This window comes from Syngnathus typhle, linkage group LG21 (genome assembly GCF_033458585.1).
Source record: "Syngnathus typhle isolate RoL2023-S1 ecotype Sweden linkage group LG21, RoL_Styp_1.0, whole genome shotgun sequence".
In the NCBI taxonomy this organism is placed as follows: Eukaryota; Metazoa; Chordata; class Actinopteri; order Syngnathiformes; family Syngnathidae; genus Syngnathus; species Syngnathus typhle.
The window spans coordinates 4,097,909-4,110,363 of record NC_083758.1 but is presented as its reverse complement, the minus strand read 5'-3'; the positions used below and the strand labels follow the sequence as shown (position 1 = coordinate 4,110,363).

The following is a 12,455-nucleotide window of genomic DNA, read 5'->3' as shown; positions in this document are numbered from 1 at the left end:
GCAGTGCTTCTCAAATAGTGGGGCGCGCCCCCCTTGGGGGGCGCCGTGTTATACCTGGGGGGGCGCGTGTGACCCTGGGGAACAGGCTTTTTTTTTTGCAGTACTAGAATAAAGTGTAATTGCGCATCTTCCCAGCAGGGGGCAGTGGCGCTCTCATTGTTACTTCTGTGACGTTTGCGACAGTGCAACATTTTACGACTTACAAGACAAGTTAGGATAGTCACGGTGGGGAGGGGCGCGAATAGTTTTCTTCTTGCTAGGGGGGGGCGTAACAGAAAATAATTGAGAAGCACTGGATTAATGAAAGGTGTTTATCTTATGAGATCACATCAAACGGCAAACATTCTGACCAAATATATCATCTTGAAGAATCGGTGAAAGCACACATCCAAATAAAGTAATCAAAACGGCAAAACGGTGAGGGGTACCTGAAAATCAGAGCAGAGTTTTAACTCACAAACACCTGGTAACAGAGGTGAGGAAACGGGAAACACTTCCTTAAAGTAAGCCTTAAGAACTTTACAGGTTAAGATTAGTCGCAAATAGGTGGTGCATCAATGTCCTTGAGCATCCTGCATTGTTTGAAAATGAGAATGGTCGCTAGTTTCAATCCCTGCTATGTGTACAAATCATATTCAAAATGCATTTTTTTTACAATAAACTTGAGAGCCTCCCGTTCATTTTCAGTGGGAACAGTGTTGTTGGTCTCCCTTTTTTGCTAGTGCGTCATAGTCTGGAGTAAAATTTGTTGTGGCAATTCTTAGGAGAGATCCGAGGTGTTGGTCCGTTTACCTCGATCTGTGACGGGTTGATATTGACGTTCATGTGGCTGAACGTCAGGTCGCGTACGTCGAGCAAAATTGGCCACTCTCTTTTAAACGCTCGGCACTGTGTCCACCTTGCTTTTCCTTGGGCGACTCATTTTAATGGAAGGATTCCAGGGGAAGGTTTGTGGGTGGCTTTCGCGCAAAACTGCATCTGAAAGCTCAGCGCGCGAATTACAAGAATGCTGTCGTCAAAGCCCACGCTCTAAATTCGGGACTGATACGAATAGAGCGAGAGTGCGCCATGTCCGTACTACTGAGTACGTACACGCACTTGTGAGTGTGCACCGAGCTTTCTGACACGGCTTCCGGTAGTAAATGCGCAGGCGAGCGCTTCGCCATCTACTGGGGAAACGCAGTCATTGCAGGCAAAATGACCAAAAAAAAAAAAAGTTTAATAATACAGTTTGTTCAGGGTTGGCGGCCCGGATTAAACGGTCCCGTGGGCCGGATGTGGCCCGCGGGCCGTAGTTTGCCCACCCCTGGGATAGAGACAATTATTCCCCAAATAAGGAGACTTGGAAGTTACTTGCCACTCTGGACAGCAATAATGGTCCCTCTCTTCAAAAGCGCCAGCATCACTGCAAGTTCCGCAGCTGTTGAAGCCGAGTTCAAAAACATTTTAAAAAAAGGCCTTTTCAAGCGTGAAAGCCTACCCGTTCGTGTGGACCGGCCGGTTTGTTGCTCGTCATCTTCCCTTCATTGAGGGAAACATGCGGATTTGCTCTGCAAAACAAAAAAGTGATGGGTGTGTGATTCCACGACTGTCAGAGAGCCTGACAATGTCTGCGGTACTTCTCAAACTGAAGTAGTAAACAAAAGGGGAGAAAAATCTCATCCTGGAGCGGAGCCAGATGCATCTACTGACAGTGCCGTTGAAAGCCGGAGAGGTTTAGCGGTCCCACCGAGAAAAAGAAAGACAACTTTCATATCTCTCTCCTTGTCCTGAATGGCTGCATATTGACACACAAGTGGGCTGGAAAAAAGTCAAGGTACCACTGTTGAAAAACGGGAACCATCAACAGCCTGTTAAAGTTCGCACGTCAACAGTGTTTGTGCATTTGATTCTTTCTTGCAATGCTTATGCTGTTCTTTCTGCGAACGTTTTTCATGTGAAAAGACTCTTCTGAACTATGAACGTGGGAACCAATTCCTCCACCTGGTGAAAAGCATCACAACACAGAGTGGGAACCCACAGAGGGCAGAACTGCTGGGGGAAATTTTCAAACCTGTCCTCCTGACCTCTGGTGCTCTCCAGATTGATGCACAATGCCACATCTCCACTGTACTTCAGAGCGCAATGAGGAATATCCCAAGTGTTTGTTCGTTTGATCAAACAATGCTCCTCACAGTACTGCAGTTTAAGCCAACAAGAAACAAGGCAAGTTGCACTTCCATGCTCCTCACAGTGCTGCAGTTTAAGCCAACAAGAAACAAGGCAAGTTGCACTTGTTTGTCCAAACGTTGCTGTCCTGCAGACCTGATTCATTTGGGAAATAACCATGATCCAAGTGTGAGTCCAATTTTGGGCCTTTTCTCTTCTTCATGATCAGTTGCTATTGTTGAGAGATGCTCTCAATTATCCATTTTCCTATTGTATGTGTGGTCAGCATATGTTAAAATTGTGTTATTTTCTTATGACAGCATCTCGATTTATTGTGTGATTGGAACCACCTGTTAAGTGGGCGTGTTTGATCAAAAGCCTTCCTGCATGCTGCACAGCGGCTCCCTACAAGCTGTCGCCGCAGTCGTCGCAGAGAATGGTGTGCAAACAGAGTTGATCGTCCTCCTCGTCTGTCTTTATTTCATTCCGCTGAGTTTGGTGCGATTGTGTTCCTCACAAGTACCTACTGCTGTATGGCTACTCTGCCAACAGGTTATGGGCCCAGGTAAACCCAACACCGCATGTTCCCACCGACGTACTGGTGATGATAGCACGCTGTGAGCACCATGAGCGGACGGGCTGCAGAGAGGAACAGTTTTGCTAGCCGCCGGTCGCGGTTAATGTTCGACGGTGATGAAAAGAATTACGAATTATGGGAGGCAAAGTTTTTGGGCCACCTGCGATTGCAGGATTTGAAAGAGGTTGTCTTAAACGAGCCCACAACCGAGGAAGAAGACGAACTACAGCAAGACGCTGGAAAGAGTGAGGAAGCGTATGCAGAACTCATTCAGTTTTTGGATGATAACAGTTTGTCGCTGGTGATGCTGCAGATGACGGGCGAGGGGCCCTACAGATCCTAAGAAACTACTATCAAGGCAAAGGCAAGCCACGCATCATGAGTCTCTACACAGAACGGACATCACTACAGAAGTCTGAGAGTGAAAGTGTGACCGAGTATGTGATCCGGGCAGAGACCGCAATCACAGCGCTAAGAAATGCCGGTGAGGTATTAAGTGATGGACTATTGGTAGCAATGGTGTTAAAAGGTCTGCCGGAGTCCTTGAAACCATTTGCAATCCATGTCACACAACGTGATGAGACGATGCAGTTCTCTGAATTCGAGACAAAAATGCCCAGTTACGAGGACACAGAGAAGATGCGGGCTGAGGCAGATGACAACGTGATGAACGTACGGCAGAGGAGAGCGAGACCTGACAGACCAGCTGACCGGGGAGCCGAGAGGAGCCCCGCGGAGGTGGTGTGCTTCAAGTGCGGCCTGAAGGGCCACATGGCCAGAGCCTGCCGACGTAAACTGTGGTGCAGTCATTGCAAGAGCAGCACCTGCAGGCGGAAGCAGCGCGGCAACCGGGACGACGCACGGAGGGTCCACGGGGAGACGGAAGACCAGGACCGAGACGAGTACTTCTTCCGAGTGAGCGAGGGGGCAGCAAGAGTCGACGTGAGAGGCCTGATGGTTGACTGCCGGGCTACCTCGCACATCGTCACAGACCTGGCAAAATTCAAGCGGTTTGCTGACGGGTTCCAGGCCGAGACACGCTGCGTGGAGCTGGCGGACGGCACGCGGTGCAAGGGCGTCGCGGAGCGGAGCGCCGAGGTGATGCAGAAGTCTGCCTGGTCGATAGCACAGGTAGACGCACCTGAACGCAACGCTGAGGCAGGCGCTGTACATCCCATCCTACCCAACAGGACATCCTATCCGTGAAAGCAGCTACGGCCAGGGGAGCCACTGTGGTCTTCAAGGAGGAGAAGAACGTCCTCATCTACCAAGACGGTACGAAATTCCCCATCCACGTACGTGATGGACTATATTATTTGCATACAGTAAATGATGATGATGATCAGTGTAAAGGATGTCATGCTATTCAGACGTGGCATGAGATACGGGGACACTGCAACTATAAAGACATTCAGAAATGACAAAATGTTGTTGATGGCATGAAAATGAAGGGGGTCAATAAGCAAACCTCAACATTGTGAAGTGTGTACTAAAGGCAAGTTTTTCCCAAACCAGGAACAAAGACCCTGATGTGAGGGCTAAGACCCCTCTAGAACTAGTTCACACAGATTGGGCAGGGCCAATCCATCCAGAATCTAAAGAGGGTTACAGGTATGCAGTTTCATTTACTGAGGAGTTTTACAGCACTCTTTTTGTGTATTTCTTCAAGAACAAAAGTGACACTGTTCAAGCTACAGAAAGGTTTCTGGCAGATGTAGCCCCCCCCCCATATGGCAAAGTAAAATGTATCCGATCTGATAATGGTACTGAATTGACAAGTGAATATTACCAGACTTTGCTCACTAAACATGTGATTAAACATCAGACATCAGCACCGTACTCTCCTCACCAAAATGGTACTGCTGAGCGCAATTGGCGAACACTTTTTGACATGGCAAGGTGTATGCTCATTGATAGTGGTTTGCCAAAACAACTATGGACCGATGCAGTCCAAACTGCTGCTGTGATCCGGAACAGGTGTTTTAACAAAAGAACAGGGCAGACAGCCATCCAGATGTTTACAGGAAGAAGACCAAATTTGTCTAGGATGCAGAGGTTTGGTTCCGAGTGTTATGCCTATAAACAAGACAAGAGAAAGCTTGATCCAAGGTGTGAAAAACGTGTTTTTATTGGGTATGATTAAACCAGTCCTGCATACATTGCGTATTCCCCAGTCAGTAAGAAAGTGCAAAAGCACAGATTGGTCAAGTTTGTGGCAAAATCAGGTGTAGAACCACAAACGCAGACTAATGTCACATCTGAGGATGATGACTTTGTAAGAACCAAACCGAGAAGTCCAAATCTTGCGTTCGGAGAACAAAAACCTGAAGTCAGCCACCACCAACCACAACAAGAAAGAGCTGAGATCAAACGTGAGCCTGATGGTAGGTAGCCGTTACCCTACCAGAGAGAGAAGGCAGCCAGACAGATACACCGATTGTAATGTGTCCAAATATGTGTCTGATGATGAAGAGACTGATCAAGTCCAGAGTAACATTGATTACTGTTATCGTGTAATGTGTAACATATACCTGTGTCATTTTCGGGAGCTGTAGCCTCAGATAAGGCCAAAGAGTGGGTTTGAGCCATGGATGAGGAAATGCATTCACTTCAAGAAAACAACACATTTACCTTGACCAATTTGCCAGAGGGCAAGAAAGCAGTGGGGGGTAGATGGGTGTATGCCATTAAAACAGATGTTGATGGATTTGACAAGTACAAGGCCCGATATGTTGCTAAGGGATATAGCCGCCAAAAGATGGGCGTAGATTATGGGGAGACATTTTCTCCTACAGCTAACATGACCAGTGTTTGAGTTCTGATGCAGGAAGCAGCGCAGGAAAAGTTGATTTGACACCAAATGGATGTGAAAACCGCACATTTAAACGCACCCGTAGACTGTGAGGTCTACATGGAACAACCAGAAGGGCGTGAGGAGAGATCTCAAACAGATAGGAAGTTTGTATGCAAAATTGAGAAGCCATTGTATGGGTTAAAACAATCAGGCAGAAATTGGAATAAGTTGTTGCACGATCACTTGACAGAAAATCATTTGACCCAAAACCAAGCTGACCGCTGTGTTTACACAAGAGAGACAGAATATGAGAAAGTCATTGTGATAATATGGGTTGATGACCTATTAATTGCAGCAAGTAATGAAGAAGCTATGGAGGTCACAAAAGACATGCTGACAGCAAGGTTCAAAGTGAAGGACTTGGGTAAACTGAAACATTTCTTGGGCATCGATTTTGAGCAAACCAGTAACTGTGTAGCAATGTCTCAAGCTAAATATGTTGAGAAGATTTTAGAGAGGTTTAATATGCAAGATGGCAAAAGTAGATCGACACCTCGTGAACAAAAACTGAACGACACAGATGATGCTGCGTTATTGAGTGATGTTTCAATGTACAGAGAAGCAGTGGGTGGTCTTATTTATTTAACTGTATGTACAAGACCTGACTTGAGTTTTATTGTAAGCAAACTGTCACAGTATTTTAATCAACCTACTGTTGAACATTTTTGGACAGTGAAACATGTGCTCAGATATTTAAAGGGTACTAGTGACAAGAAGTTGTGCTACCAAATGAGTAATGACAACCTGGGTATACAAGCCTACAGTGATGCAAACTGGGCTGGTGATGTAGATCGACGTGGTACAACTGGTTATTGTGTAACTCTATCTCAGGGTGGTACTTTAGTGTCATGGAAGACAAAAAGACAGCCAACTGTAGCACTGTCTACTTGTGAGGCAGAGTATATTTCAGATGTTTGAAGTGAATTGGCATCAGTCGCTTGGGTTTGTTGAAATGTTTCCGGTGATCGAAACCTTTACCGCTGAATGATGTTGAAAAAGCAAAAAAAAACAAAACAAAACAAAAGCAACCACAACCAATCATCTCTCGCGTGCGCCGTGTTGATTTGCTGCTTGTTCAACTGTTTGTTGCCTTGGCGGCGAGAATGAATGATGACCAACAATGAGTCAGTCAAGTGAGCAAAAATACGGAGGGTTGGGGTGCTCTCTAGTGGAGGCATCTTGTAACGCACCCCACTTCTTTCTGCGAGCAGGACGGACGGACGTCTTTTGACCTCAACGTGTAAACCAGTGGTGTCAAAGTGGTTTTTTTCGCGGGCCGCATGGTAGTCACAGCTTCTTTCGGAGGCCCATTATGACTGCGTGTCAACCCAAATCAATGTACGAGCACCTCATATTATATCCAGTAAAAGCTCCGAAACAGACTGCCAAAAAACTCGTCTTCAAATCAGACTCAAATATTTAGAAGAAGAAAAAAAAGAAGATATTATTAAAAGTGAAGACAATTTGCAATTCTAGTAATGACACCAATTTGATGGACAATTTGTCTTCGCGGGCCACATCAAATGATGCGGCGGGCCGTATCTGCCGGCCGGGCCTTGACTTTGACACCTGTCGTGTAAACCCAATGGCCGAGAAAAGACAACCTTGCCAATAAAGAAGCAACTGGGTGTGACATGTTGGTTTGAAGCAACTTTGCCATGGAGAACTGCACCCTGAGGTCAGGTCGTTCGGTCGGGTCAGCTTGGCCTTTGTCCTGCAAAGCGACTGTGGCGTGAAAGGTCTGGAGAAGGTTGCTCAACGCGGAGGGAGGGAAGGACGGAGGGAACAGAACGTTCTGTCTTTATGATGACTTGAGAGTCAAATGTTCCATTGCAAATCTTTGTGACTTCAAAGCTGCTTGCCTTTCCGTGACGTGTCGTGTCGTGTCGTGTCGTGTCTTGTCGTGGGCAGCGATTCAACTGAAGAGGGCGCAACAGCAATGTGTCAATCAATCCTCTCATTTAGCAATTCAACTGAAGAGGGCGCAACAGCAATGTGTCAATAAATACTCTCATTTATTTCTACAAACATAGTTGCTCCATCAGAGCACAGACACACAGCTCGGTCACTTTTCCATTCCACATAGAACCGAAACGGCGTCGATTCAAGCAAGCGCCAAACGTCATGTTGTACATTTGACCTATTCCTTTGCTCCTTTCTCTTTGACTGCATGCTGAGGGAAATCAAGTTGATTGGTTGGCAACTTGCAAGCAAGCCTTCAACTTGGGCAGAAGCTTTGAGACGACGAAGGCTGAACGTGTCAAAGCAGAGTGACGTCACGCGCGGTGCGGGCTAGGACTTTAGTTGCGTCCGTGGGTCAGTCGCACTTGTCGAGTTGGAGCCGCCGTTCCTGTCTGCCAGTCTGCCTGCCTGCCTGCCTGTCTGCCTCGCTCGCTGTCTGAGAGTCTCGCATCGCAGCCCAAGTTGTTGATCAATCACCCAAGGCGCCCGAGGATGGTCCACCAAAGTTGCCGCGGCCGCCGCGAACTGCTCATCATGAGTCTGCGCCCCGCACTTGTGTGCTTTCTACTGCTCTCCCTAACCAGGATGGCCGAGTCAGATGGTAAAAGCTTCCTCACGACACTTTGTCAATTTCACACCAATGGCACATTGCGAATGCGATCAACGTCAATTTGGTGTCGACTCACTCGAGTGCAAGCAGCCTTAATGGTTTTCATGTCGCCAACGAGAGAGATCGATGCAGTCGCCGTCTGAGCAGTTCTTTCTTTCCAAGGACTTTTCTTCACCAGTTTGAGCCAGTCTTTGTCGTTTTCTAGCTTGCGCTCCTGAGTTAAGGTCGCTGGTAACTTTGAAGTGAATTGGTTTCAAACAGGCAAACCACACATGATTCTTCTTTTTTATTCTATTTCTTTCCTTTTTCTCTTTTCATTGGTGTGCAGGAGTAGTCTCTCTTTTTTTTTTTTTTTTCCGCCTTTGAAATAAAGCAACGAATAGAGGATGTCCGTTTCATTTTTGTATAGCTTGTATTTGCTTTCAGCTTCAGGTGTTCTTGTTTGGATGAAGTCAACGTTTTCTTTCTCTTTTTCTTTCTCTCTCTCTTTCTTTTTCTCTTTCTCTTTTGTTAGAGCGACACCCTAACTAACCCTCCTGCCGTTTGCTATGGTCTATTGATAGATTGCAATTCGTAAGCCTCCAAAACAAAATCAGGTCCCTCTCTCCGTCATTTCGACTGAATCATAGCCAGCCTGTGCAAAAGATCGTCATCGTGATTGTCTGTTTGTACTTCCCGTCTGATGCCTCGTTTGTGTCCATTGATGGCGTACGCCCGCTAGCTAGTTAGGAGCCGGGAGAATTGTTTGAAAGGAATGCTCTGCCACGGCGATGAGTGCAAAAAGCAAACAATCCATTGTAAAATCTCTCGCTCATATTATCCTTTTGTTCCTTGCTTGTCCAGACTGCGACGGCACGGCTGACAAGGTGCAATTCTGCAAGGTTGGCGACAAGCTCAAACTGACCTCAGGTGCCGCAAGTGGCACCCAGGTCACATGGAGCGGCACCGGCGTAACTCGCGCTACATATGACGATGACACAGAACAAAAAGTCCTGGAATTGGCCGGCCTGAGCGCTGCAGACAGCGGCAAGTACACTGCCACCTACACCGGCGGCCCCAAGAACTTCTTAATCCTCGTCGGAGCCGGTAAGTTGCACGACAATCGGCTGGTATCGCTGAGCGACCGTTGCGTTTTGTGAAAGACACCACGTGGCAAAGCGGGCGGCTTAAACGGTTCAAATTTGGAATGAAATTCAAATGTGCCACTTTGCCATCTGGGAGAAAAGCAAACGTTGCTCTCAGAGGAAATCGGGGCAACTCCTTTTCTTACCCTCGGCTCAAATCCTTTGCCGAGAGGATGGCGGGCGCCGCCGTCGTGCTACATTTGTCGGAGCGCAGAGCAAAATCGTGTAGCGCGTGCCCTCGGCGGGGCCCACCGGCTGCTGCACTCGGACTTGACCACTGAGGTGAATGTAACACTCTTTTGGGGTTTTTCAGTCCCCTGCGACGAAGGCCAAGAATGCAAAGTTGTGAAGGGGAGCTCCATCGAGATGGTCTCCGGAGCGGGTTCCGGCATTACTGTCGCCTGGACTCATAAGAAGACACCTGGGGAGACGGCTAAACCGATCCTTGACATCAACTTCACTGACAAGAAGGAAAAGCTGGGCCTCTTCAACGTGAAAGCAGAGAACGCGGGGACCTACGAGGCCAAGTACCCCAGCACCGCCCCGCAGACCACTAAAACATTTACAGTCTCCGTCCAAGGTAGCTCTCACGCCGCGGGATTGTTGCCACGAAAGGAATTCAGCCGATGCACCCTTGCTCAAAACTTTGCCGCCTCACTTCTTCTCCCCAACAGATCCCATCACCACTGTCAAAATCGAGGGCAAAGGTTCTGTGTGTGCAGGCCGCAAGGTCATCTTAGAGTGCAAGGTCATAGGTGATGCCAAAGAGGTCACTTGGAAGAAGGGCACTACTACCCAAATTACTAACGTCAATGGCAACAAGGTGACCATCAACGAGGCTAAACCGGAGGACGCCGGTAAATACACTTGCCGCGCCGAAAGCTACCTTGGCGGTCAACCGGTCGATAGCCCCGAGTTTACTCTCGCCGTTAGCGGTGAGTACGCCGCCATTTCTTGGGTTGACGTCAGCCCTGTTTGCGAATGTGTCACTCCCTGTTTTCAACAGCGGCTGTCGACTGCGAGAAACAACAAAAAGGCACAAACTCCTCCACCTCCATCATCAACAATAACGAAGAAGAAGGTGAGTACTTCCATGTCACTGCCCGCCCTGCCTCGCCCAGGCCAATGATTGTCGTCACCTTTGCTCTAGAGCCGAGTGCCGCCCGGGCCGCGTCCTGCTCCGTCGCTCTGGTGGTGATGACCAGCCTCCTTCAGCTCTGCTGGATGGTTTAGACACGGCGGCTGCCGGGTGAGTCGCCGGCCGCACCTTGCTCCTTTGTTGTTCCTCCTCCTTTGCGATTGCCAACCGGCGGCTGTCTGCTTTTCCTCAGTCGAATGGAAGTGCGGGCGGGGGGGTTGACTGCCACCGCCGCCGCCGCCACCTTTGCCTTTTTGGAGCGGGAGGAGCGAGCGCCCAGAGTGGAGCAGCAGGCAAAGCTTTTTTTTTTGTTTTTATTGTTTGTTCCTTGTTCCGTTTAGTTCACTCGAGCATTTGAATCATCAGAATCACTGAATCCGCCACACAATCCAAATGGTGACTTAGTTTTGCGAATGTTTTGGATTGCAAACGCATCATCAGTGTCGAAAAAGTCAGCGGTCCAGGCTCACCTTTGCATTTTCAGCCGCTTAGTTGCCGTCGTCTTTGTTATTTGACTTGGCACTGGAAACAAAGAGGGAGGGACGGCGGCACGCTTGCTGTAGGTAAGTGCTCCCCCCTAGCGGCGGAACTGGTGGCAAATGTCAAAAGGTTCAAAAATGACCTTTCCAATTAGGCATGTATTATTAATACCTTTTGGTAGCCATCTTTGTATGACCTCGGTTAATTAACAACGAGTTTGTTTTCAGTTGTCGATTTGACCTATTTATCCAATTTATTGAGAGTAAGCTATTATCCGTGTTGCTATTGTCTCGCTCAATTCTTGGCGTAACACTGTTGAACTTGAATTTGATCTAGTCCATCATTTAGTAATAGTAAGGTACCTTTTGTTAACCAGTCTCGAAGAATGATGAATTCTTTGATCTGTTCTTCCCATGTTGACTATGCGCATGATGATGGCAATCATTTCATCATTCACCATTTATATATTATCATGATTATTTCTTCATTTATTTATTATTGATTATCTTTTTTCCTTTGATTATTCATTTATCATATCTCTTTTGTTACTCCGTATGGAATTAGACTTGTTTATTTGAACATTTATTCAATCGATTGAATCATTCATAGTAACCTCTCTCTACGTGATTTGAAATGATAGGCGCGCTCACAAACACTTGATTTGTTGTCGATCTGTTGATTATTCAACCTATTTAATCATTTGTTCAGAGAATCGAGTAAGCTATCTTTTGTTCTTATTTGGAAATCTAGGCGGTCGTAGCACGGTTGACTTATTTGAATGACTCATTTATTGATTAAGCTCTTTTGTTCTTACATGAGTTGAAATGATGGGCGCCTAATGCTCACAAACACGCCGTCTGATTCAGTGATTGATTCACTCACTCTAATCAGTTATTCATAGAGTAAGCTATCTTGTAGTAAAAATGATCATCCATGTATACTGCTGGCACCTGAGAGAGTTTGTCATGGCGCATGATGGGAAGTGTGAGGTGAGGGCAGGAAATGACGCGCGAGTGTGGAGGGAAGGGGATTGGGCCGCCAGCAGCTCGTGTATGTATGATTGTTTGTCTTAAGTTGTTATTTCGGTTCAATAAAAGCGATGAAATTGCACCCGACTCTGGTTTCTTTTGTCTGTAGCAGGCGTGCGTGTGCAGGAGAACCTTTGAAGGCTATGAAGCACCAAGGCATCGGCTAACGTTTGACCAGTCAGCGCACAATTTGGGTTCACATTTGGCCAATCGGCCGGCGTACAGTTGCTGTACGAATTGCGCGTGAGGGCAAAGAAGCGCAACAGGTTCTTGGGGAATGCCAGCAAAGTTGAAACGGATGCAGATGTTGAATGCTAGGCCTAGAGAATGAACGGGAGTGAACGTCGCTCCCCCAAATATTGGAGCAAAACGAAGACTCCAGGTTAGTAAGGAATTGGAAACGGGCTGGATTGGAAAAATGTGCAGTTTGAGCAGATGCCCCATAGAGAATGAATGGAGTTTTTAGGACACTTGTGGGGGTCACTTCTGGTTCAGTTGAAGGCTCTTCCGGTTTAATTAAGGTGACTTCCGGTT

The 12,455-nt window shown here is 47.2% G+C and overlaps 1 protein-coding gene and 1 long non-coding RNA gene across 5 annotated transcripts in view; one reads left to right on the top strand and one right to left on the bottom strand.

The window, feature by feature from the left end:
* LOC133145060 (uncharacterized) overlaps positions 1–12,455 on the bottom strand; it is a 226,256-nt gene that overhangs the window by 156,776 nt on the left and 57,025 nt on the right. The gene's annotated exons all lie outside the window — the stretch shown is intronic.
* LOC133145686 (basement membrane-specific heparan sulfate proteoglycan core protein-like) lies at positions 7,532–11,988 on the top strand. Its single transcript, XM_061269355.1, has 7 exons — positions 7,532–8,142; positions 8,995–9,237; positions 9,589–9,855; positions 9,950–10,210; positions 10,282–10,356; positions 10,426–10,524; positions 10,607–11,988. Exons 1-6 carry the CDS (start codon positions 8,034–8,036, stop codon positions 10,506–10,508), a joined length of 1,038 nt encoding a protein of 345 aa, XP_061125339.1. The 5' UTR covers positions 7,532–8,033; the 3' UTR covers positions 10,509–10,524; positions 10,607–11,988.